The following is a 27,084-nucleotide window of genomic DNA, read 5'->3' as shown; positions in this document are numbered from 1 at the left end:
TGTTCATCATGATACCTGCATGGATCTGATTATTTTTGGTGAGTGAAAAATTGCGAAACAATTGAAATTTTGCAGAGAACTAATTCTCCTTGCCAAAATCAGTTCCTCTTCAGGTATTTTTAAAATACTAACCAGAAAAAGTTAGTATTCCTGCTTCTGAAAACCTATCCCAGGATGCCTCACTAGAATGAGATATTTCATACTTGTAAAGAATAGAAGTAACCATTTTTTCCTTTTTCTTTAGAATAATATGAATATTTTTGCTCTGAGTCGAAATGCATTTAAAAATACAATATACACTTCAATAATCAAGCAGACTTCATTCTCCACAAGAACAACATTTTCTTCATTGGCCAATCAGAATCAATGTCGTCTTTGTGGTAGCAAATTGAACACTGGTGCTCGGAATGTATTCCGAATCAAATCCATTCGATTCAAAGGGACTTCAACCAAAGTTGAAGATGGTAATACTAAAGAGAAATTGACAAGGTTGCTCTCATTGGCTCATCCTGAAAGATGGCGTATCGGAGGTAGGTGCTGGCTTTCCATCAGTGGGATTACACTCTAATAATGAATCATATTTCAATGTTCAGATAGTTGAGAAAAAAGAAGTAATTTTTTATAATTTCTAGATGCTTCTAGTTGTTGCTCATCTCCTATTTTCAAGCATATCATTTCCTTGAGTAGTAAAATTCTGTTGATGCGAGGGAGCTTTAGTTCGTTTCAAATCAAAATTTAACTTGGTTAAGTCCTTTTAAAAGGCAACGATTAAACATCTTTATGATTTCCTAGGGAGTTTTTTCATGTTCAAATAATTTTTGCAGGTGCTGTGGGGTTGTTGCTCTTCTCTTCTGCTGTTTCAATGTCCGTCCCATTCTTCATTGGTAAACTGATGGACATTATTTTCTCCGACCCTCAAAGTAATGAAGAAATGTTGAAGCGACTGAAAGAAATGTGTTTTTTGTTGGGCTTTGTTTTCGCAGCTGGTGCGGTGGCAAATACTGGCAGGATTTACATGATGCAAACTTCAGGTAAAGTATCTCTCAAACAGGCTTTGTTCTGATTTTCATCATTTTCAATTTCATCGAACCACACTCTATTATGTATTGCATTTCGACATGAGAAAATAACTGCCTACATAAGGCAGAAAAGAGGTAAGAATAACTGCCGAATCAAAACAGTTTAAAGGTTGCATTGACATCTTTAGATTGGTTTCACTAAAAATTGGAAGAAAAACATGTTTCTTTGTTGCTTATATGAATTACGAGTTGTATTCTATTTGTCATTTTTCATATACGGCTCCTTCATTCTTACAGGTCAGCGGATAGTTCAGCGACTCAGAAGCAATGCGTTTCGATCTGTTATTTCACAAGAAGTCGCTTTCTTCGATAAAGAAAAATCTGGTGAACTGATCAACAGGCTGGCTACAGACACGTCCTTAGTATCACGCGCCATTACTGACAATATTTCGGATGGGTTACGTGCAACGTCTCAAGCTATTGGAGGTGTCTCTTTGATGGTATAGTTTCAATGTTTACAACAAAACATTCATTTAAAGTTAAACCTCATTTATCTATCTGGCGAAGCACTCGTCTTTCCATATCTGGAGATTTACTTACCTATACTAGTGCCTATAAGAACTTCCTTGGCTGAGGCAGGCTGAGGCCGATATTATCAATTTCAATCAGGTACTGAAACATTCACCTGTGATTTCTTTTCTTTAGGTTTACACATCACCGAAGCTGGCTGGTATCTCCTTAGTTGTTGTCCCTCCTATTGTTTTATTTGCTGTTTTATACGGACGATATGTGCGGAAAATCACCAAGAATGTCCAGGACAAGCTGGCTGAATCAAGCAGTGTGGCAGAAGAGAAGTTTGCCAACATTCGAACGGTCAGAGCTTTCGGTCAAGAGAGTAAAGAGATGAATTTGTATAATGCTGTGGTGACTGACATTTATGATTTGGCCAGGAAAGAAGCCATCGCAAGATCTCTCTTCTATGGTTATGTAAGCATTGTTCACATTGTTGTGAACCCCGGTGGAGGTTCTATAAAATTAACCCATGTCCGTTCGTTCGTTCGTTCGTTCGTCCATCCGTCTGTTACCAGCTTTTCTCAGGATTGGCTCATTAGTTTTTTCTGATTTTTTGCACAATGATGCAAAATGGCAATGCCCAGAACGTGACGGAGCCCGATTTTTGAGAAAAAATTTATTTGGGCAAATTTGGGCCAAAAACTACCTAAAAATAGGGTTTTTTGGACTTTGTGCAAAATCCTGTCATTACTTGTTTCTGATTTTTTGTACAAAGATGGAGGGCAAGATTCTCTAAAGAATGGCTGAAGTGGTTTTTCCCTGAAAATTCTTATTCGCCTTAAAAAACGGATTTTCGTATTTTGGGGAAATTCCCCTTAACCAAATAAGAAAATATAGCTTTTCTCAAAGTTGACTCATTATTTTTTTCTGATTTTTTGCACAATGATGCAAAATGGCAATGCCTAAAATGTGACGGAGCCAGATTTTTAAGGAAAATTTTTTTGGGCAAATTTGGGCCAAAAACAGCTTAAAAGGTTTTTTGGGTCTGAATGGTTTAAGTGATTTTCGTATTTGGGGACATTTCTTTTTACCATTTTACATTATTCAACACACAAGCTTTATTTTTCCATTCTGAGTTTTTGTACAATTATTGTCACTTTTTTCTTATTTTCATCTGATGTTAATCATTAGGTAGGTCCATTCAGCATGTTGCTTGTGGCTGAAGTGGTTTTTCCTGGAAAATTCTTATTCGCCTTAAAAGACGGATTTTCGTATTTTGGGAAAATTCCCTTTAACCAAATAAGAAAATATAGCTCATCTCAATGTTGACTCATAATTTTTTTCTGATTTTTTGTACAATGATGCAAAATGGCAATGCCCAAAATGTGACGGAGCCAGATGTTTAAGGAAAATTTTTTTGGGCAAATTTGGGCCAAAAACAGCTTAAAAGGTTTTTTGGATGGTTTAAGTGATTTTCGTATTTAGGGAAATTCATTTTTACCATTTTACATTATTTAACACACAATCTTTATTTTTTCTTATTTTCATCTGATGTTAATCATTAGATAGGTCCATTCAGCATGTTGCTTGTTTTTTTTTACATTAATTAAGACTTTGGCAGCTTTTTGACGCCAATGTGCTTTTTTTACTTTATTGCTTTGGAAGAACTTATATGCCTTAGGGATACCTTGGATCTAAAAGTTCATCTTCTTATTCAAATTATTCGCACGACCCTGGACAGTCTTACACAACCAAATTTGTTATTCATTTCATAGAATGGTTTCACAGGTAACATGATAGCAATGATGGTGTTGTACAGTGGTGGTTGCATGATGATTGATTCACAGATCACTGTTGGAGATCTCACCTCCTTCATGCTGTATACCGTCTACGTTGGTGTATCCATCGCAGGTAAGTTACCTTCAATGCTCTTTATAAAGCATCTTTTCTGTAAATTATTTGATTCATAGTATTTTTTTGTAAACAGTTAGCTGACATCCCAGCGTTTTTAAGAATCAATTTTTGTTTTTAAATTTTTATCTAAAAAGAATACACTGAAGCTCCGTTCATAAAAAAAGTACCTCTGAGCCAAGGGTTATGTAACTTATCAACCCTAACAGCGTTATTTTTGGACCTACCTGGAGGTCCTATAAATTAACCTTTGTCCGTCCGTCCGTCCGTTCGTTCGTCCGTCCGTCTGTTACCAGCTTTTCTATAGATTGGCTCATTAGTTTTTTCTGATTTTTGGCACAATGATGCAAAATGGTAATGCCCAAAATGTGACGGAGCCCGATTTTTGAAAAAAAATCATTTCCGGCCGAAAATGCCGGAAATATGCCGGAAAAACCTCTTTTTTGCATTTTCTCGAGATTTCATCATTAGTTTTTTCAAATTTTTTGCACAAAGATGCGTATTAGCAGTGCCCAAAACATGGCAGAGTCCAATTTTTGAGAAAAATTCTTTTCCGGCCGAAAATGCCGGAAATATGCCGGAAATCGCCGTTTTTGCAGATTTTCATCGGACTTTTTCCTTACATATCGTTGTTTTTTCACACAAAAACATTATAATAGCAATGTCCACGATCGAACATGGTTCAATTGTCGATAAAACTGATATTTGAAGCCGGAACTTTCTAAAAATCGCCGGAACAGCCGATTTTCGCCGGAAAAAACGGTATTTCGTTCTCTTTTCTTGAATTTCTCGAGCTGTCTTTATATTTTTTTTATGGAATTTTTGCACACTGATGTAAAATGAGAATACCTAAAAGTGACGGAGCCCGATTTTCGAAAAACATTTTTTTCCGGCCGAAAATGCCGGAAATATGCCGGAAAAACTGGCTTTTTGGCATTTTCTCGAGATTTTATTATTAGTTTTTTCAGATATTTTGCACAAAAATGCGTATTAGCAGTGCCCAAAACATGGCAGAGTCCGATTTTTGAGAAAAGTTCTTTTCCGGCTGATAATGCCGGAAATATGCCGGACATCGCCGTTTTTGCAGATTTTCATCGGACTTTTTCCTTATATTCCGTTGTTTTTTCACACAAAAACATTATTAATAGCAATGTCCACGATCAAGCATGGTTCAATTGTCGATAAAACTGATTTTTGAAGCCGGAACCTTCTAAAAATCGCCGGAACAGCCGATTTTGGCCGGAAAAACGGTATTTCTTGAATTTCTCGAGCTGTACTTTAGATTTTTTTATGAAATTTTGCACACTGATGCAATATGACAATACCTAAAAAGTGACGAAGCCCGATTTTCGAAAAACATTTTTTTCCAGCCGGTTTTTTGGCATTCTCTCGAGATTTTATCATTAGTTTTTCAATTTTTTTGCTCAAAGATGCGTATTAATATTGCCCAAAACATTGACAAGTCCGATTTTCGAGAAAAAAAATTTCCCAGCCGAAAATGCTGGAAATATGCCGGAAATCGCCGTTTTTCTGGATTTTCATTGGACTTTTTCCTTATAATTGGTTGTTTTTTCACACAAAAACATTAGTAATAGCAATTTCCACGATCAAGCATGGTTCAATTATCGATAAAATTGATTTTTGAAGCCGGAACTATTTAAAAATCACCGAAACAACCTATTTTCGACGGAAAGACAGTATTTCTTGAATTTCTCGATTTCTGTACTTTATATTTTTTTATGAAATTCTGCACACTGATGCAATATGACAATACCTAAAATGTGACGGAGCCCGATTTTCGAAAAACATTTTTTCCGGCCGAAAATGCCGGAAATATGCCGCAAAAAACGATTTTTTTACATTTGATTGATTTTTTTGCAGAAAGATGCGTATTCGTAATGCTCAAAACATGGCTGAGTTCGCCGTTTTTGCAGATTTTCATTAGATTTTTTTCCTTTTTTCAAGCATGATTCAATTGTCAATAAAACTAATTTTTGCGACCAGAACTTTCTATTTATTTTTTCCCTACAACCCTTCCCTCTCCCCCCATCAACAATCATTGATGAATTTATTGCGTTATGCATTTTCGCTAAACGCTATATTTTCTGACCGATTTTTTTCTCCTCGCATTGCTATCTAACTTTTATCATCAGGTAGGTCCATTCAGCATCTAGCTTGTTTTCTTTTAGGTCTTGGGTCATTTTACACAGAATTAATGCGAGGACTTGGTGCTTCAAGCAGATTATGGCAACTGGTGGACAAGAAACCAACTATACCATTAACAGGTTCATATAAAACTACTTCAAACTACTTCCATTTGGCACAGCCATTAAGCTTTTGCATCGGAAAAATCTACCTGTCCAACTAAGTTCAATCCACCAAAGACAGAATGGAAAATCGAACCATAACAAAAATATTTTATTTTCAGGGGGTTCTGATGTATTGAGGGTCATTGCTGATAATTCAATTGACTTCAAAACAATCGATTTTTACTACCCATCAAGACCTGATGTTCAAATATTAGACGAATTTAATATGAAAGTAGAATCAGGAGACATTTGTGCAATTGTCGGTAAGTTTGCTTAACTAGAGTTGTAGTCAAAGAAAACGACCACTTTCTCACCAAGATTGTGAATCGGAAAAAAAAAGCATTCGTCCTCATGGGTGCATTTTGAGATAGATAAAATTCAGATTTTAGAGTGTGTGCTAATTAAAGTCTGTCTCAATGAAATATGCACCGGAGTCAAAAAAGGCTGTAACTTTTGATAGAACGTGAATGAAATGGTGGTTCTGCACTTGTTGAAAAGATATTCAGTATTGGAATATTACCAAATAGGAAATGAATATTGTAATCGTAATTATATTGAGAGAGCCTCTTTTCATGCTATCTAGGTGAAAGTGGTAGCGGGAAGACCACCATCGGCTCACTTCTCTTACGATACTACGATGTCAACAAAGGTGGAATTGACGTCGGTGGTCACGATATCCGATCCTTTGATCCTACTAGTTTGCGACAGTACATCGGAACTGTCAGTCAGGTGATTCCTTAACTCTGTCAACTGAACAAAACTTTCATAAAAACTGATTTATTCCATATTTGTTTTCTTTTGCATATGATAGCTCTAAATAATCAACCTAAACCTAAACTCACTGTTTTAAAGAAGTTTGCACACACTTGACGCTCTGTAATTCGACGTTCTACCATTCGATAATATTGAAAGTTACCGTCAACAAGAAATAAACGACAACATAAACGACGCTCTACTATTCCAGGCTGCATCATTTGAAAATTTCAGGCGTGTGGTCAATCACACTCCTAAAACCTTAATTTTAGTAATTTAGGTGTGCGATAAGGAGTGGTATGCACAACTTTCAGTTGTGAAACTTACTTTATGGGGTGTGATTGATCGCACTCCTCAGACATTTTAGGTGTGTGTGGAGGTGTGCGCGTGCTATCGCACGCCTCAAATGATGCAGCCTGTATTCGATACGCTGCCTTAGTTGATGACAATCTAATTCCTCTTGAAAATCGAATTAGAGCGCCAGCTGTATTACAAACTAGCTTTGATCGGTTCTCTTGATTGTTATAATGCACCAAGCTTTCAGAGAGTATTTATCCATCATCATTTTACTTGTCTCTGCCACCAGGAGCCAGCTCTGTTTTCGATGACTATTGGTGAAAACATCAGTTACGGTGCAACTCATGACGTCACAACTAATGACATCATCGATGCTGCAAAGAAAGCTAACGCGTATAGATTCATCTCTGATTTCCCGGATGGATTTGACACTCTCGTCGGAGAAAGAGGGCAAATGTTGTCAGGTAAAATGATGGTAGCCTGTTTTTTACAATGTATGTTCCTCTCAAACTGTCTAATTTTTATTGGTGGACGATTCCATAATAGTGAAGAGTAATCTATCCGCAGAGTTTTTTTAATCCATTTTTTTCAATGTAAAGACAGAGGATAGTACATTGACTTTTGTTTGGTAGAGATGTCTGTTTTCTTTTGCACTCGTTGAAGGCTCTCTTTTATCTATAGTCACGAAAATTTTGCAATCTCAAAAAAATGTCGAACTTAGAAACAAATTTTTGACAAAGAGAGTAAACACATTGTTTTTTCCAAAAGGTGGCCAACGACAAAGGATTGCCATCGCGAGAGCAATCATCAAAGTAAGTTTATTTATTCTTGTGTTCATATAAAGGTTACGGGACCGAAAGAATTGACCGATCTCATAAAGATGTCAGTGACACTTATTGGGTTAAGATGGAACATTTTTTGGTTTGTCGAAGGCGAGGATTTTTCATTGTTGATGGATTTCATTCAAATTCTCGATAATGAAGTAGCGAGTTTTCCTATTAAAGTTTTAAATCACAATATTGATGAGCTTATCCTCTTATCAATTTTCAAAACACCAATATGGATCTTCGGGATAGGTAGAAGTAAATTTATCTTTTCCTTCGAACGGTTTGTTTTGATCATTTTTCTGGATGGTAGGTGGGTTTAAAAAATAAGAGGGTAGGAATAAGAAAACAAGTTTTCAGAACTTGTTCTAAGTTGCGGTGTTTATATTTGAAAGAGAAAAAGATTTACAGAGAAAGTTTCATAAAAAAGCCTAATTAACAAAATGAAAATCACCCCTCAAAGATGGCACTCTTTTCTAAAAGCGTGTCCAGCATGCGTTTGATATTTAGTATTTCTTGTATGGGTGATTGACGACTTTGCGAGTGGTCTTGGTTTGGATTTTCGAGCTGGAGGTTTTTCTGCATCTGGTGTAGACTTTCTTGGATGTTCGGCATCTGAGGTATTTCTTTCCGAAGAGATAACATTTTCGGAGTCGGAATCGGCTGCATACTTTGCATGTTGTGGTGATACGTTGTCGGCAAACTGTGGTGATGAGAGATCTGACGCAAACTCGTTTTTTGTAGTATCTCTTTCTTCTGATGCATTTCTTTGATGATTTACATCCGAGGTTAACAAGGGAGCTTCCACAGCTAACTTTCTTGTTTTTGAAGAGACCTTTTCCTTTGAACACTTTAGTGATTCTCACTTTTGGTCTGTAAGCATCTGAAAAAAGAAAAGAAAGTTATAGGAAGGAACGATTGTGAAAGATGTCATTTCCTTTGAAATCAATTTTCTCATAATTGATCAAAGAAACAATATGTCTTTAGCTTGATTCTTAGATTCTAGATATTTATCCGTGATTGCAACGCTTCTTTCGAGAGAGAATTTCACATTTAGCATTTCTGTTGAATACGTACCACTTTGTTCTTCGACATTTTCTTCATCTTGTTCTTCTTCGTCTTCTTGTTCTTGTGGTTCATCCTGCTCTTCTTCTTCATGAGTCTCCTCTCCCTCTTCGTCATTCGTTTCTTCGTCATTCGTTTCTTCGTCATTTGTTTCTTCGTCATTCGTTTCTTCGTCACTGGTCATTGGCTCGTCTTCTTGTTGTTGTGGGGAGGCTTCTGGAGCGTCTTCTTGTTCGACTTCATCCAAGGCTTTTGTCTCCTCTTCTTCGCCTAGAATACAAAGAAAATTTTCGATCGTTTATTTCTTGCGATCTTTTTGCTTCTTTCTGTTCTGAAGTTCAGCAAACGAATAAAAATTAAAAGACTCTTATGAATAAGAAAAGATGTTGAGTATGATTGAACTTACAGTGAACTGCGTAGACCAAAAAGGAGACGAGTAACAAAGCTTTCCAAATCTTCATTTTGTTGTTTGTTGTTGTTGTTTTATCCTCGAGTTCAATTTGAGAATGTCTTTTTCCAAATGTTGCAGCTCTTTTATACTGTTGCAGACCAGGAAGTGAGAGAGGAAGATAATTACTCCGAAACTTTCAGCCACACTTTATCGGCTATTAATTATGGTCGTTTTGGTTTTACTTAATTAATTTGCTTCACATGCAGTATTTTTTTGAAGCACGAATGATGATAATGATGGTTTTACATATTATTAATCAATCAAACTTGACACGTTCAGCTTTTTTTGCTTTGAAAAGGGTGTGTCACGAAGACTTTTAAAAAACTTTTGGCAGCCTTTTCTCAGATTAAGGCTGAATCAATGAATCCTCCATTTTGCTGTTATCGCTATTTCTCATTAACCATTATCAGGCTGATAAGCTTTGCTCATAAATTTGAGGATGTGTGTCAATTTTTTATCATTGATTCAATTTCTGAATAGAAAAAAACTTCAAACAACGACTGCCCACGTCATTAAGAAAAGGTGCTTGTCATAGTTCGGCCATGTTGTGAGATTCCCAGAGGAGAACCTTTTAAGAAAATGTTTGAAAAGTGAGTTCTAGGGCATAAGGAGGAGAGGTAGACCGGCGAAACGATGGAAAGATATCACTAGGGAAGACACTAGCTTCTCATTGCAACGGCAGCCACGCACGTGACTGAGATGGCGTGAGAAGGTCAACAAGTGGGCTAAGTATGCAGTCAAGTCAATTATTTTTACGAAATTCACGTGCAAGTAAAATGAAGTTTTTTTCATACCTGAAACAGTCCATTAAAGGGATACACATTCATAGGTTAGTCTCTTAAAGGGTCCCAAAATCACTATAATTGAAAATTTCCCTCTCAAAGGGTCACGTTTTTTGAAAATGTTGAATTTTGCCAGATTTTTAGATTGATCGCCCAGAATTTTGACAAATATTTCTAGCCTAGTACCCCCATCCGAGTTTGACATGCTTTCTTGATTAGTCTTTCTTTTCAAACTTTCCCCGTGTTAAGATAACATTGTTACCGAGCCTCGCACTCTTTTTTCAGGATGACTTGCAATTTCTTTAAAAACAATGCTGGAATTTATTGGTTTTATAATGAGACCGCTTTTTAATTGCCTTCGTCAAACTCTGCATATAAACGAGGCGGAAGTTGATAGTCATCTCTCTTGTTACCCGTGGACAGTTTTCAATGGTTTAAGTTTTTCATTTATCTCCTGTCAATCAATACTACTTACTGTATAGAATTATAGGGTTTTTGATACGATATACTGCCATGTCGTCTTCTTTTTTTTAAATTGACCTCTCTCTAGCCCTTTATAAGTTTGAGTTTAATAACAGTCTTATGCCTAATTGGATTAGGTTGTTATGCAACTTTTCAGAGGTATGGTATTCGGAGGGGGTTGTTACTAAATTCTCAGACATACACGAGTACCAATAAAGAGAAGGTTAGTTTGGAGAAGGGTTATTTGAGTTAACATGTACTTTAGTTTTTACGGACATTTTGACACAGAGACCACCGTGTTTCGGTCTTTTCAAGCTCGGAACCAATTTTCTCAAGTGTTAATTTTTTCAATATGAAGTTCATGTTTTTCATTGACACTTTTTTGCGATGCTAACTAAATGCAAAATAATGCGGAACTTTTTTTTTAATTTTAAAGTTTTTTGGATTAATGAAACATTCTGAAAAAGATTCAAGAAATGATAAAATTCTCTATTTTTAGTACCAGTGTACTAACTTTTCTTCGTAGTACAGAAGGCAAAGAAGACTATTTGTAATTTTTTAAATTCACCTTTTACAAAATGTAAAGTCATTCCTTATTGTAGCCACGACAACACCATGTCATGTTCACTATTTTATGTTAGGCCAACCATCCCGTGGTCGGAATAATTCAAAAAATTGTATAATTGATATTGAGGAAAATAATCATTTTCGAAGAGTAAGATATCATCTTTAAGGGCCTTATTTTCGACGAAAAAATGCACTCATAGAGTCAGTATCTACCAAAAACAATTAATCTTTCGTTTATTATAGCAGGGAGTCATTCCTTAGTGCAGTTGACAACAATGTCCATAGTGGATTTCCTTTGGTTCATTAATGGAAATGACCACTTTATTGAAGTTTTTTTCGCCTGTCTTTAATGCTAAATTCTGTACGTTGAGTTTATCATCGAAAAAGGAACTTGTCCAAAGTGCTAAATAACCTTTAACGAAGGCATTCGAAACTTCTTCATCTTATTAAAACGTATGTAATTTGACCTTAGTATAGCAGGCTTTAGGTTGAGTCACTGTTGACTGAGTGCCCTTTAATTTATGAAGAAGGACTCAACAAAACTCCAAGAAACTGTTCGTGGAAGAAGGGAGAGGTACAAAAGTGTTTAAAATCTGTAAAGAATCGATTTAAAACCATGAAAAGTGTTTAAGGTAGAACTATAATCAAGATTCTTTTTTTTCATCGACAGACAGGCCCTTTTGTGTCTGCTCCGGTATAATTAAACATTTGAGAATAATTTTAGAAAAAAGGTGTACAGTGGAACCTCCAATTAGCGGACACCATCTTGGAATAGGGTTAGTGTCCACTAATTGAGTGTTCGCCTTTTGAAAACTTTTTTATAAGGATTTGACTAGGAAATGACCGGGGGAAAGAGCACTGTCGGCTAATAAGAGGTGTCCGCCTTTTAGAGTGACCGTTAATTGGAGGTTTTACTGTAGCTTTGTAAATGTTTTGATGTCTGTGTAAAGACCTTTCAAAGCTCTACTACCTTATCTGAGTGTCATAATCTTGGGTACGTTACGGAGCAAGCTTGGAAAAAGTCAACAGTGTATATTCTACCAGAACATTGGATGGTTTGAATTAAATGCTGATTAGTATTACAAAGAGAATCAGTAGTTTATTTTTGATTTACAATGTTTATTTGAAAAACAGAAAAAGTTTCATAAAAAGCCTAATTGATAAAATGAAAATCACCCCTCAAAGATGGCGCTCTTTTCTAAAAGCGTGTCCAGCATGCGTTTGATATTTAGTATTTCTTGTATGGGTGGTTGACGACTTTGCGAGTGGTCTTGGTTTGGATTTTCGAGCTGGAGGTTTTTCTGCATTTGGTGTAGACTCTCTTGGATGTTCGGCATCTGAGGTATTTCTTTCCGAAGAGATAACATTTTCGGAGGCGGAATCGACTGCATACTTTGCATGTTACGGTGATACGTTGTCGGCAAACTGTGGTGATGAGAGATCTGACGCAAACTCGTTTTTTGTAGTATCTCTTTCTTCTGATGCATTTCTTTGATGATTTACATCCGAGGTTAGCAAGGGAGCTTCCACAGCTAACTTTCTTGTTTTTGAAGAGTCCTTTTCCTTTGAACACTTTAGTGATTCTCACTTTTGGTCTGTAAGCATCTGAAAAAAAGAAGAAAAAGTTATAGGAAGGAAAGATTGTGAATGATGTCATCTCCTTTGGAATCAATTTTCTCATAATTGATCAAAGAAACAATGTCTTTAGCTTGATTTTTAGATTCTTAGATTCTAGATATTCATCCGTGATTGCAACGCTTCTTTCGAGAGAGAATTTCACATTTAGTATTTCTGTTGAATACGTACCACTTTGTTCTTCGACATTTTCTTCATCTTGTTCTTCTTCGTCTTCTTGTTCTTGTGGTTCATCCTGCTCTTCTTCTTCATGAGTCTCCTCTCCCTCTTCGTCATTCGTTTGTTCGTCGTCATTCGTTTCTTCGTCACTGGTCATTGGCTCGTCGTCTTCTTGTTGTGGGGAGGCTTCTGGAGCGTCTTCTTGTTCGACTTCATCCAAGGCTTTTGTCTCCTCTTCTTCGCCTAAAATTAAAAGAAAAAGGTGGATCGTTTATTTCTTGCAATCTTTTTGCTTCTTTCTGTTCTGAAGTCCAGCAAAAGAATAAAAATTAAAAGACTCTTATGAATAAGAAAAGATGTTGAGCATAATTGAACTTACAGTGAACTGCGTAGACCAAGAAGGAGACGAGTAACAAAGCTTTCCAAATCTTCATTTTGTTGGTTGTTGTTGTTGTTTTATCCTCGAGTTCAATTTGAGAATGTCTTTTTTCCAAATGTTGCAGTTCCTTTATACTGTTGCAGACCAGGAAGTGAGAGATGAAGATAATTACTCCGAAACTTTCAGCCACACCTCTTTGGGTATTAATTATGGTCGTTTCGGTTTTAATTAATTGCTTCACATGCAGTATTTTTATTAAACGCGAATTTGATGACATTGGTTTTACATATTACTAATCAATCAAACTTGATACGTTCAGCTTTTTCTGCTTTCTTCAAATTGGCTTGTTCGTGACTTTTCTAATACTTTTCGCAAACCTTCTTTCTCAATTGAGCCACAATATTTCTTAGATCTCGTTATCAGGGCGATAATTATTGCTCACACATTTTGAGATGCTCTTTTTTTTTTAAATGAAACACACATAGAAAGCGAAATGAAGTATTCTTAATTAACAATTTTTGGACCTACCCCGGTGGGTGGAGGTCCTTTAGATTAACCGATGTTCGTCCGTTCGTCCGTCCGTTCGTCCGTCCGTTCGTCTGTTGCCACCTTTTCTCAGGATTGGTTCATTAGTTTTTTCTGATTTTATGCAGATGCAAAATGGTGATTCCCAAAAAGTGACGGAGCCCGACTTTTGAGAAAAATATGTTTGACAAGTTTAGGCCAAAAAGTGACTAAAAATGTTTTTTTTTAACTTTCTGAGAAATTGCTTTATTAGTTTTTTCTGATTTTATGCATAAAGATGGAGAGCAAGGCTTTCTAAAAAGTGGCTGAAGCAGTTTATTTCGAAAAAAATTTTTTGGACGTAAAAATCGGATTTTCTTATTCGGGGAAATTCCCTTATGTCATTTTTAGGGAAAAAGAGCATTTCTCTTTTGCACTTTGATGTAAAATGGTAATATTTAAAATCTGATGAAGCCCGAATTTCAAATAATAATTTTTTGGGAAAACTTAGACCAAAATGTCCCAGGGCTTGACATACTTTCTAGATGTGTTTTTGTTTTCCAAATTTTCCCTTATTAAAATGAAGTTGATATTGAGAATTCTTTTTCCAGGATGACTTGCAATTTTTTACAGCGTTGCTAGAATTTATTGGTTTATAACGAGACAGCTATTTATTTGCACTCATCAAAGTTATGCATGCGTTTTCAGCAAAACGAGTTACCCTTTAGCAGTTTTGAACGGTTTAAGTTCTTTATTTATTTCCTACTATTGCTACTTTACCGTATGGAATTTCATCAAACTTTTTTTTTGAAAAGGTGACCTTTTTCTAGCTTTTTATAATTTCAAGTTCAATAACAGTCTTTTGGGGTTATTAAAAGGGTAGTTTAGAGAATGGTAGTTTCGGGAAGGGGTATTTTAGTACACAGAGACAACCCTATTTCGGTTTTCTCAAGCTTGGGCTTAATTTTCAATAATAATTGAACTTGGGAAATTTTTTGATGAATAAATTTTAAATTCTTTTCGAACAATTAGAATAAATTCTGAAAAAAGATTAAAAAATGATAAAGTCACTAAAATTAGTACCAATGTACTCTTTTTAGCACCTTCTTGTGATATTAAAATGATTTTTAAGTTTTGAGTATATCTTCACGTCGCTAAAATCGACTTGTCTGTGTTTTAGTACAGACCCCCCCCCCTGCAATCAGGTTTATGGCATTTGTATTCAGCGTTTAAGTGATGTCCAAGAGGAAAATAACTCTTTTCCAAAAGGCCTCTTTAAAGGTCTTAGTTTCGGCGAACAAAAGTGACTTAGATAAAATCCGTATCTACCAAATACAATAATCAATATTCATTTTATCAGCAAGGGGTTATTCCTTTGAACCTTTGGCAACAATACGTCCGGAATGAATTGCTTTCGGTTCATTCGTGGAAATTAATATTTTATTATATTCTCGCCTATTCATGAAGTCAATTTGCCATTGAACTCTAAAGTCGAGTTGATCAAAAAAGAAACGTGTCCAAAGTGCTAAAGAACCCTTAACGAAGGCTTTTGAAACTTTTCATCGTGATTTATTTTTTCTTATAAGAACAGTTGCAGTTATACTTCAGTATAGCAGGGTGAAAGTTTTGTCACTGTTGTCTGTCCGTTCATTTGTGACTTAAGAAAACCCAAGAGATTGTTCGTGGACGTTAGTAGGTTGTGGCTGCCCGCATCCCCTCTGGTATTCCTTGATATAAGGGATGATAATCGTGTATAAAATTCCTATATGAGAGTTATCCCTAATTTGCGGTAACCTGTTTTGTATAATAATTAATGATTACTTACTTATCAAATTCAGTTTTAATTCTTTTGTTTTGAGAATAGATTTATAAAAAATTATGGTTTCGTAGATGGTTAGATTTTGGAAATCTTTCAAAGCTCTACCTTATCTGATGTCAGATTCTTGGTCTAGGTGTGGAAAGTAGCTCACTACATTCTATTACGAGGGTGTGAGAGAGTTAAACTATATTGCCTCACCAGAACTTTGGATGGTTTGAGTTAAATGCTTATTAGTATTACAAAGAGAATCAGCAGTTTATTTGATTTGCACTGTTTATTTAGAAAAAAGATTTACAGAGAAAGTTTCATAAAAAAGCCTAATTGATAAAATGAAAATCACCCCTCAAAGATGGCGCTCTTTTCTAAAAGCGTGTCCAGCATGCGTTTGATATTTAGTATTTCTTGTATGGGTGGTTGACGACTTTGCGAGTCGTCTTGGTTTGGATTTTCGAGCTGGAGGTTTTTCTGCATTTGGTGTAGACTCTCTTGGATGTTCGGCATCTGATGTATTTCTTTCCGAAGAGATAACATTTTCGGAGTCGGAATCGGCTGCATACTTTGCATGTTGCGGTGATACGTTGTCGGCAAACTGTTGTGATGAGAGATCTGACGCAAACTCGTCTTTTGTAGTATCTCTTTCTTCTGATGCATTTCTTTGATGATTTACATCCGAGGTTAGCAAGGGAGCTTCCACAGCTAACTTTCTTGTTTTTGAAGAGTCCTTTTCCTTTGAACACTTTGGTGATTCTCACTTTTGGTCTGTAAGCATCTGAAAAAAAGAAAACAAAGTTATAACAAGGAAAGATTGTGGAAGATGTCATCTCCTATGGAATGAATTTTCTCATAATTAACAATGTCTTTAGGTTGATTTTTATATTCTTAGATTCTAGATATTCATCCGTGATTGCAACGCTTCTTTCGAGAGAGAATTTCACATTTAGCATTTCTGTTGAATACGTACCACTTTGTTGTTCGACATTTTCTTCATCTTGTTCTTCTTCGTCTGCTTGTTCTTGTGGTTCATCCTGCTCTTCTTCTTCTCGAGTCTCCTCTCCCTCTTCGTCACTCTCTTCTTCGTCGTTCATTTCTTCGTCATTCGTTTCTTCGTCACTGGTCATTGGCTCGTCTTCTTCTTGTTGTGGGGAGGTTTCTGGAGCGTCTTCTTGTTCGACTTCATCCAAGGCTTTTGTCTCCTCTTCTTCGCCTAGAATATAAAGAAAATTTTCGATCGTTTATTTCTTGCTATCTTTTAACTTCTTTCTGTTAAAAAGTTCAATAAAAGCTCATGATGAAAAGGTCTACAACACTCCCAAACTTAAAGACTCATGAATAAGAAAAGTTGTTGAGCATAATTGAACTTACATATATAGAAAACTTTGAACGAGAAAAAAATTATCCAATATTGTACGAGTTAAAGGGTAAAAGACTCTTATGAATAAGAAAAGTTGTTGAGCATAATTGAACTTACATATATAGAAAACTTTGAACGAGAAAAAAATTATCCAATATTGTACAGTAAAAGGGTAAAAGACTCACGAAAAATGTTGAATGTTGAGAAAAATACATTGTACGAGTTAAAGGGAAATGATGAACTTAATATATAGAAAACTTTGAACGAGAAAAAAATTATCTCATATTGTACGAGTTAAAGGGTAAAAGACTCACGAAAAAAGATGTTGAGCATAATTGAACTTACATATATAGAAAACTTTGAACGAGAAAAAAATTATCCAATATTGTACGAGTTAAAGGGTAAAAGACTCTTATGAATAAGAAAAGTTGTTGAGCATAATTGAACTTACATATATAGAAAACTTTGAACGAGAAAAAAATTATCCAATATTGTACGAGTTAAAGGGTAAAAGACTCTTATGAATAAGAAAAGTTGTTGAGCATAATTGAACTTACATATATAGAAAACTTTGAACGAGAAAAAAATTATCCAATATTGTACGAGTTAAAGGGTAAAAGACTCTTATGAATAAGAAAAGTTGTTGAGCATAATTGAACTTACATATATAGAAAACTTTGAACGAGAAAAAAATTATCTCATATTGTACGAGTTAAAGGGTAAAAGACTCACGAAAAAAGATGTTGAGCATAATTGAACTTACATATATAGAAAACTTTGAACGAGAAAAAAATTATCCAATATTGTACGAGTTAAAGGGTAAAAGACTCTTATGAATAAGAAAAGTTGTTGAGCATAATTGAACTTACATATATAGAAAACTTTGAACGAGAAAAAAATTATCCAATACGAGTTAAAGGGTAAAAAGACTAAGAAAAAGTGTTGAGCATAATTGAACTTACATATATAGAAAACTTTGAACGAGAAAAAAATTATCCAATATTGTACGAGTTAAAGGGTAAAAGACTCACGAAAAAGATGTTGAGCATAATTGAACTTACATATATAGAAAACTTTGAACGAGAAAAAAATTATCCAATATTGTACGAGTTAAAGGGTAAAAGACTCACGAAAAAAGATGTTGAGCATAATTGAACTTACATATATAGAAAACTTTGAACGAGAAAAAAATTATCCAATATTGTACGAGTTAAAGGGTAAAAGACTCTTATGAATAAGAAAAGTTGTTGAGCATAATTGAACTTACATATATAGAAAACTTTGAACGAGAAAAAAATTATCTCATATTGTACGAGTTAAAGGGTAAAAGACTCTTATGAATAAGAAAAGGTGTTGAGCATAATTGAACTTACAGTGAACTGCGTAGACCAAGAAGGAGACGAGTAACAAAGCTTTCCAAATCTTCATTTTGTTGGTTGTTGTTGTTGTTTTATCCTCGAGTTCAATTTGAGAATGTCTTTTTCCAAAAGTTGCAGCCCTTTTATACTGTTGCTGACCAGGAAGTGAAAACTTGCTTAGAAAGGAAAAACGAAGCTTATCATGCCTCGAAACTTCCAGCCATGCTTATTGGACCATTAATTTGTCATTCTTGCATATTAATTGTTTCAGATAATTTTTAATAGTTTCAGAAACGTGTTCGAATGATGATGATTTAATTATCAATTAATTCCAGTACTGGTATAATGAGCTTTTTATTTTTAGAATTACGCATTATCAATAAGTCATGGCTGTGAACGAGCAACATTTGCACAAATTAAAGCCAAACTCTTTTAAAGTCTCGGCTTGCGTTGTCATCCCTAAAATCTTTTACAGCTTAAGCTGTTATCCTTTTCAAGTTTTGATAAACGAAGCATATAGTTTGAAGAAAGAAGACGAATCCTAAAATTTGTTTCATGCCCAAATCGGGATTGATTGAATATCAATCTCCTTTGTTTTGAAGCTTTGTTTGCAGTTTATCAGTAACAGATTCTTGCAGCGCTTTGTAAAGCTAGAGCTATTGCAATATTCTAGCCCGTTTGTGTAGAAATATTGCCTTTCACTCGATTGCTCTTCTCTGGGATCCTTCAAGCCAGGGGAAAGTCAGATGCTTCGATGGGTGACGATTACACAAACTATAATGTCTCCCCCCCCCTTTTGGGGATTAAAGTTAGATAAGATATTCCAATCGGGATTTCAGAGTTGAAATTTATCCACCTAAGAGATGGGAAATAACATTTACCAACTAAAATTTCCTTAACTTGTTACAAATGGAAAGCCTGAAGCTTTATATCCAAGATTCTCAAAGAAATATATCACTTCGACCATACGAAGTTGTAGCTACTTAAAAGTTGACTTTTGGAGTTACATACACTATAATTGTTATTGAATAACTAGCTCTTCTTGCTCGAGCAACGTACAAGAAAAATTGAGTCTTTATGTTACAGGCTCTTTCAAGAAATTGAATGCCAGTTTCTGTTCACATGGATGGCGGATGAAATTTTGAGGTTTTGCTTTCGCTCAAAATGATGATTGTGACTTTTTACGAGACCACTAAATAATTGCGTCCATCAAAGCGCATTTTATTTGAATTGCTTTCTTTTGAGGGCGAGGAAGTGGAAGGAAAGTCACGAATGTTCTTCCGCCCCTCATTTTGAAGGTTTCAAAATATCAATCTTCCCTCTCATTTTCAATCGTTCACTTTTCATACTTAAAAATGCAACTTTTATAGCTCTAACAAAAAATGACTTCCAGTTAGAAGCTTAAAAAGGTTACAAATGCAATCTTAGGAAGTCGGTTACTTTTTCAGAAGACAATTGAAGAATTTTTATTCGTTATTGGACCTACCTCCGGGTACCCCGGTGGAGGTCCTTTAAATTAACCCATGTCCGTCCGTCCGTTCGATCGTCTGTTGCCAGCTTTTCTCGGGATTAGCTCATTAGTTTTTTCTGATTTTTTGCACAATAATGCAAAATGGCAATGCCCAAAATATGACGGAGCCGATTTTCGGAACCCGGAAAAACTGTTTTTGGCACTTTCTCGAGATTTTATCATTAGTTTTTTCTGATTTTTTGCTCAAAGATGCGTATTAACCTTTAGCCACCGCTGTTTTTAAAAACAGCGCGCGCTGCTGCCGCTGTTTTTTTCATGAAAATGGAGGTTTCGCGGAAAATGTCATAAAATCTGAACCGCTAAAGCTTAAGTAAAAAGTAAACCCATTTTGAAAAGCTAAGGATCTATTTTTTCAGATAATACCAAAAAGACGCCTCATCACCCTTTTAAACCTGACTACACAGCCTCAAATCAAAACAGTAAAAATTCCATGTTTACGATTTTTTCACTTTTTTTCTTTTTTTTGACAAATTGAATGAAAAAAGTGGGTACAAGGTAAAGATTGGTCCCAGAAAAATTATTTTGTTTTAGTTTATGTTATAAGCCACCATTGTGTGAAATTTCAGGGCTGAAGAGCTCATTTATCTCAGAATCTAAGTTTCGGTGAAGCACACTTTTCCCCAAATCGACACTCTTGCCACAACAGGTAAATTAAGTGGTCCCGTTGCTCTAAAATTGGCCTGCACTTACCCTAAGCTGTAAAATTACTACAATAATCATAACTGACTCTCTATCATGTAAATTCAAGCAATAAAACACCAGAATAGTGGAAAAACTGAGGCAAAACAGCCCTGAGTTGTTGGAGCTAGAGATAGGCATGTATGTCAGGAAATCCCCTAAAACCCTTCAAACCACACAGAAACTGCCAATAAAGGTTCTCTATCTCATATAATGATATTTATATGCTGAAACCAAGAAAAAACCAGACATAAACATGACTTTTCAGTCCAAAAATCCATCAAACACCCTCTGTCCACCACTAAAACGATGTTTTGTTGACATTTGAAAAATACACCGACATTGAGTTCCGATATCTCGAGATGTATAAAAGCAGGACCGTAAAATTTTTAAAAAATGAACCTTCACCCCTATCATGTCTGCTAAATTTTACAGAATAGAAAAATTCAAACTGGTCTTTATTTTATTAAACTTTGAAAGGACCCCAGTATCAAAACGTACGTGGTACGTCTCTCGGCCTGTATATATGACGTACGTGGTACGTCTCTCGGCGGCTAAAGGTTAACAATGCCCAAAACATGGCCGAGTCCGATTTTTGAGAAAAAATTTTTTCCGGGCGAAAATGCCAGAAATATGCCGGAAATTGTCGTTTTTCTGGATTTTCATTGGACTTTTTCATTATAATTGGTTGTTTTTTCATTCAAAAACATTATTAATAGCAATGCCCACCATCAAGTATGTTTCAATTTTCAATAAAATTGATTTTTGAAGCCGAAACTATTTAAAAATCGCCGGAACAACCTTTTTTCGCCGGAAAGACAGTATTTCTTGAATTTCTCGAGCTGTACTTTATATTTTTTTATGAAATTTTGCACACTGTTGCAAAATGACAATACCTAAAATGTGACGGAACCAGATTTTCGAAAAACATTTTTTTCCGGCCGAAAATGCTGGAAATATGCCGGAAAAACTGTTGTTTTTTTTTGGCATTTTCTCGAGAATTTATCATTAGTATTTTCTGATTTTTTTGCAGAAAGATGCGTATTCGCAATGCTCAAAACATGGCCGAGTCCGATTTTAGAGAAAAAATTTTTCCGGCCGAAAATGCCGGAAATCGCCGTTTTTCTGGATTTTCATTGGACTTTTTCTTTAAAATTGATTGTTTTTTTCATTCAAAAAAATTATTAATAGCAATGCCCACTATCAAGTATGTTCCAATTTTCAATGAAATTGATTTTTGAAGCCGGAACTATTCAAAAATCCCCAGAACAACCTATTTTCGCCGGAAAGACAGTATTTCTTGAATTTCTCGAGCTGTACTTTATATTTTTTATGAACTTTTGCACACTGATGCAAAATGACAATACCTTAAATGTGACCGAGACCGATTTTCGAAAGACATTTTTTTCCGGATGCTGGAAAAAAATTTTCATCCTTATTTTTCTCTGATTTTTTGCAGAATGATGCGTATTGCATCAAAACATGACCGAGTTCGATTTTTGAGAAAATGTTTTTTCCCGCCAAAAAAGCCGGAAATTTCCGTTTTTGCAGATTTTCATTGGATTTTTTCGTTTCATGTCTTTGTTTTTTTTTCAAACAAAAATATTATTTATAAGAATGTCCACGATTAAACATGGTTCAATTTTCAATGAAAGATTTTGGTACAGGAACTTTCTAAAAATCGCCAAAACAGCCGAGAATCGCCGGATTCAATGAATTTCTCGAGTTGTTCTCGTATTATTCTGCATTTTCATACTATTGTTCTCATTTTTCAATTGTCTTATTACATCAATCTTCTGGTAGGTCCATTCAGCATGTAGCTTGTTTATTTCTAGTGTTACAGAGCACCTATTTTCAAAAGCATATTTCTGCCTGCAAATGGCAAAAAAACACTTAGAAAATTGAGCTTACTTGTGTAACCCCCTGAAAAATACTATGGAGATAAAAAAAATGTTTGTATTGTGTTGATCAGTGTTTGTAGCAATGTGGTCTGTGGTGGTAGACAATCCTTGAAGATTTTTCCGTTTTGTTTCTTCGCTTGACCTTGTTTCTGCATTTCTTGTGGATTTGCTTGAAGGTGGTGCATTTTAGGTAACATCCATCTAACATTGCATGATTCTTAAAGCACTGCAAGTTCTGCTGATCCTGAAACGACAGCGAGTTTTGATTCTGGATTTAAGACAAATTCGTTGTAATACTAATATTTTCGTATGATGCATTTTTCATGATTTGCAGCCAAGTTTTTTTGAGGAGTTTTGGCATCTGACTCTCTTCTTAAAACTTTGATGCGAAGTCTTTTGTGTCCCAATGAAGTCAAATTAATCGTATTTGAATCGCCTTTGTTGATTGAATACTCCTTTTTCCCTGGGTGGACTTCGATAGCTCAAATGGAGGGGCAATTTTCATCCACTTTTCATCCAAGCACAAAAAGTATGGCAGTAGAATAAACATATTTTGATCAAAATTCGACGTTCGATGTTTCGTTCAATTAGGTTTCTCAAACTCTCATCTGTACTGCAGTTTAGTTCAACTCTATTGTTATTATAAACAGTGCATTTCAATAATCTCTGAACTCCGACGTACCGTTCAATTCGATTTCTTGATCCTCTTTATCGCTCTCGTCTTCCTCATTCAAAGTATTTCCCAGATTTCTTTTTTTGAAATTCAAGGAAAAGTGTCAACTCAGTCATTTGATTGTAGCATTCAGTTCTTTTCGTAAATGTTTTCTTTTTTACGTGATTAGATATTGACTGAGGTGGTAGAGTACAATTAGACGAACGCATCGTCTATACAAGGTCACTAATGAATAATTTAGGAGGCGGGGTAAAATTTGAAAACGTAGGTTTTCCCAGGGCAAAGTAAACTGCATTTATCTATCGCCGCTCATTTTTTCCGTCTACTCTTTACGGCTGTAAACTCAGCAAATATATGTTTTCTCGCGTTTATTATCCCTCTAACGGAAGATAGAATCATCTAGAGAACAGTATATACTGCTCTGTTAGACTGGCTCTCTCTCTCTTTCTCTCTTCGTTAAAAACCTATTTTAAATATGTACAATTAAAATACAATTTAGTAAGGAAGATAAATAGATCTGTTAATGCCCACTCACCAAATCAACGACGTACTAAGCGACTTTGAATAATTTGCTATTATTTTTATTTTTCCAAATTGCGTAACTTGAAAGGAGTTTCATTAGTAATACTACTTCTAAAGTTACATAAATCGTTCTCAAAAATCATTACCCTAAAATCTCTGAATATTCCGGTGAAGGGATCAGTGCTCTCTAGAGCCCGGGTAAAATGAAAAGATACTGCACAACATTTAAAAAATAATCTGTATGCCCCACGTATATGAATGCCACGGCTGTTCTTATTTTTTGCTGTCTCTTTGAGCCTCAAATTGTTCTTATCCTGCTCTTATTTATACACTCCTGTCTCAGTAACCCGGTAGAGTTTAAAAGCTCACCGGGCCGGCTAAGAAAATAACAGGATTTCACCGGGGCAGATTTTTGACTGAAAAAAGTCGCCGGGTTGGAAAATTTGAGGTAAATTTTCACCGGGGTACAGTTTTTTTTATATAAAGACCAGTAAAATCTTTTGATGCTATGACTACTATTGTTATTTTAAGCCTCAAATTGATCTGATGCTTTTTATACTCCCTGCTTGTAATACTAAACCTCAATTTGGCTAAGATCACCCTGGTCAAAAAAGGGAAATGCTTTTATCGCCCTGTACCGAAAAATTGAAAAATTGAACCCAGATGTTTATTGGAGTTATTTTTTTATCAACCTATTTCAATGCTTCCAGTGAGTCTACATTCTAAATACAAGGTCAATCTGAAGAGTAGTTCAAGATTTATGGCTAGTTTTCTGTTTAATTAAATCGTGTGAAATTAAGACAGTTTTGCCATGAAGGTTGCAATACCCTGGAAGCATTGAAATAGGTTGATAAAAAAATAACTCCAATAAACATCCGTATTCAATTTTTCAATTTTTCAGTACAGGGCGATAAGCATTTCCCTTTTTTGACCGGGATGATATTTGACCGGGCCTCAACTATAAATTTCTAAAATTTGACCGGGTTCAAATTTTTGACTATTTTTTGACCGGGGTTACCAACATTTGGCCTGTTTTTAGGCAATTTTTTCACCGGGCTACTCACCGGGGTGGATCTGACCAGGCCACTGACTCAGGGGTGTATTTATAGGATATAATTGAGGTTTTTTAAACTTCATACCCAATTTTTAATACTTTGACCCCAAAATTGCTTCAGGCTCAGCATTGTTCTTAATATGTTCTTATTTTTTGGAGATTCTGAAGCTCGTTGTTCTTATAAAAAAGTGTTCTTTGAATGTTAAGTTTCTTGAATTATGTAGCCTCTGTTAAAAAAATTCAAAAAACATTTTTATGTTTTAGAATCCGAAGATCTTACTCCTGGATGAAGCGACCAGGTTAGTTATCAAACACTTTTCAATCCTCAATAATAAAACAATAGAGTGCTTTGTATAAACTTTCGGTAGGTTGTCAATCACAGCGTGTAAGTGTATTCCTTCTGAGTACGAATACGAACTGGCTTCAAACAAAATAACAGATAAGAACATACACGTTTTTTTGTAAGAATATCCAAACATTTTGAAGCCTTCGGTTCTTCTTAACTTTTTGAAATTTAAACCTAAAAAAGTTCTTAACATGTTCTTATTTTCACCATTTTCACCAGTGAGTATTTTTGTCCATTTTCTGAAGAAATTGGCCGTTTTAGAGTCCTTAAAGCCTTAAAATGTTCTTAACTTGTTCTTAACATTTTGGCCATCGAAGCCTTGTATGTTCTTATATAGTATAAAAATATATTATATAAAAAAACGTATAACATACAAATCCTGCGAAAAACACAGATCCAAAGCCACATCAAATACTGATCTCCTATAATTCTCTTTCAGTGCCCTTGATGCAGAAAGTGAACATTTAGTACAAGACGCCCTTCAAAAGCTCATGCATGGGCGGACCACCATCATTATTGCCCACCGCCTGTCCACCATTAAGAGTGCAAACCAAATTGCTGTTCTCCAGAAAGGGCGAATCGCTGAGATTGGAAGCTATTACGATTTGCTTACCAAAGAGGATGGTCTTTTCAAACAGTTGGTTGATCGACAAAACTTCCAAGTTGAAGAGTAATTTTTACTTACCTACTTTCATAGAACTCATAATATTAGTGAAGTTAAGTAAATCGGTAAAATCACGACGACGAACGAAGATTTAACAGGCTAGTGAGTTTCAACCGATCAAATTTTGTATTTTCTCTAGCCTATTACAATTTTCGTCCGCCGCCGTGATTATCCTGGTATGCTTAACCTCAGTATTCACTTAATTTTTTCTACGGAAATGTTTCACCCCGATTTTTGACAGTAGTGGCAAATTTTGAACAACTCTTCTCAAGTTTCAAATTTGCCACTATTGGCGAAAATATAAGAAAACATTACGTCATGAATATCACATGAGTTATACAAAGCCTTATACAAAGAATACAAAGCCCTATAAATGGGTTTCGATGTTTTTCTATTTTCTTTTTGACAAATTAATTTCTAGTTTTCTAATTACAATAACAGTATTTAGCAAATTTAATTTTTTGATAAAATTATTTTCGGTTGTAAAGGTATTTTATTTGCTTGGAATTGTACATATTACTTTTTGAGGGGTCTTTCTATTTTGATTTAAGTATGTAGTGTGAGCTTTAATTCACAAACAAACTATGGGTTTATCTGGAAGCATTGAACTTACTTTAGTTGTACTTAGAAGTAAAAGAAAACGGTTTTTTCGAGGAAGCAAGAATTTGGCGTTTATGTGAAACTTCTTAGCATTGCTTGGAAGTAAATGGCAATATACAGGTAAAAGGCTATATAAATGACATTCTTAGCTTCAGTTGCTGACTTCCATGAGAGTGGCATTCTTATCATATTCTTATTTTTGGACCTACCCCGGTGGGGTAGAGGTCCTATAAATTAACCGATGTCCGTCCGTCTGTCCGTCCGTCCGTCCGTTCGTCTGTCTGTTACCAGCTTTTCTCAGGATTGGCTCATTAGTTTTTTCTGATTTTTGGCACAATGATGCAAAATGGCAATGCCCAAAATGTGACGGAGCCCGATTTTCGAAAAAAAATCATTTCCGGCCGAAAATGCCGGAAATATGCCGGAAAAACCGGTTTTTTGGCATTTTCTCAAGATTTCATCATTAGTTTTTTCTGATTTTTTGCACAAAGATGCGTATTAGCAATGCCCAAAACTTGGCCGAGTCCGATTTTTGAGAAAAAATCTTTTCCGGTCGAAAATGCCGGAAATATGCCGGAAATCGTCGTTTTTTGCAGATTTTCATCGGACTTTTTCCTTATTTCGTTGTTTTGTTTTGTTTTTTTTTTTTTCACACAAAACATTATTAATAGCAATGTCCACGAAAAAGCATGATTCAATTGTCAATAAAACTGTTATTTGAAGCCGGAACTTTCTAAAAAAAAATCGCCGGAACAGCCGATTTTCGCCGGAAAAACGGTATTTCTTGAATTTCTTGAGCTGTACTTTATATTTTTTCATGAAATTTTGCACACTGATGCAAAATGTCAATACCTAAATTGTGACGAAGCCAGATTTTCGAAAAAAATTCATTTCCGGCTGGAAATGCCGGAAATAGGCCGGAAATCGCCGTTTTTCTAGATTTTCATCAGACTTTTT

At 35.3% G+C, this 27,084-nt stretch overlaps 4 protein-coding genes across 4 annotated transcripts; 1 reads left to right on the top strand and 3 right to left on the bottom strand.

Moving 5' to 3' along the window:
- Window positions 1-245: 245 nt before the first annotated feature.
- LOC136798145 (ATP-binding cassette sub-family B member 10, mitochondrial-like) lies at window positions 246-26,186 on the top strand. Its single transcript, XM_067054727.1, has 12 exons — window positions 246-530; window positions 825-1,031; window positions 1,317-1,519; window positions 1,725-2,006; window positions 3,308-3,443; window positions 5,633-5,728; window positions 5,872-6,015; window positions 6,336-6,481; window positions 7,092-7,266; window positions 7,571-7,614; window positions 24,782-24,816; window positions 25,303-26,186. The coding sequence occupies exons 1-12, from the start codon at window positions 251-253 to the stop codon at window positions 25,535-25,537; spliced, it is 1,983 nt and encodes a 660-aa protein (XP_066910828.1). The 5' UTR covers window positions 246-250; the 3' UTR covers window positions 25,538-26,186.
- LOC136798139 (probable ATP-dependent RNA helicase pitchoune) lies at window positions 7,990-9,204 on the bottom strand. Its single transcript, XM_067054722.1, has 3 exons — window positions 9,098-9,204; window positions 8,704-8,961; window positions 7,990-8,509 (listed from the first exon to the last, which is right to left on the bottom strand). Exons 1-3 carry the CDS (start codon window positions 9,150-9,152, stop codon window positions 8,133-8,135), a joined length of 690 nt encoding a protein of 229 aa, XP_066910823.1. The 5' UTR covers window positions 9,153-9,204; the 3' UTR covers window positions 7,990-8,132.
- Window positions 12,033-13,242, bottom strand: LOC136798138 (probable ATP-dependent RNA helicase pitchoune). Its single transcript, XM_067054721.1, has 3 exons — window positions 13,127-13,242; window positions 12,760-12,990; window positions 12,033-12,558 (listed from the first exon to the last, which is right to left on the bottom strand). The coding sequence occupies exons 1-3, from the start codon at window positions 13,179-13,181 to the stop codon at window positions 12,182-12,184; spliced, it is 663 nt and encodes a 220-aa protein (XP_066910822.1). The 5' UTR covers window positions 13,182-13,242; the 3' UTR covers window positions 12,033-12,181.
- Window positions 15,743-18,280, bottom strand: LOC136798137 (probable ATP-dependent RNA helicase pitchoune). The gene is made up of 3 exons (XM_067054720.1): window positions 18,174-18,280; window positions 16,411-16,653; window positions 15,743-16,218 (listed from the first exon to the last, which is right to left on the bottom strand). The coding sequence occupies exons 1-3, from the start codon at window positions 18,226-18,228 to the stop codon at window positions 15,842-15,844; spliced, it is 675 nt and encodes a 224-aa protein (XP_066910821.1). The 5' UTR covers window positions 18,229-18,280; the 3' UTR covers window positions 15,743-15,841.
- Window positions 26,187-27,084: the final 898 nt, after the last annotated feature.

This window comes from Clytia hemisphaerica, unplaced genomic scaffold (assembly GCF_902728285.1).
Source record: "Clytia hemisphaerica strain Z4C2 unplaced genomic scaffold, Clytia hemisphaerica genome assembly, whole genome shotgun sequence".
Classification (NCBI taxonomy): Eukaryota; Metazoa; Cnidaria; class Hydrozoa; order Leptothecata; family Clytiidae; genus Clytia; species Clytia hemisphaerica.
Note: the sequence above shows the minus strand (reverse complement) of the source record. Positions and strands in the feature narration are given on the sequence as shown.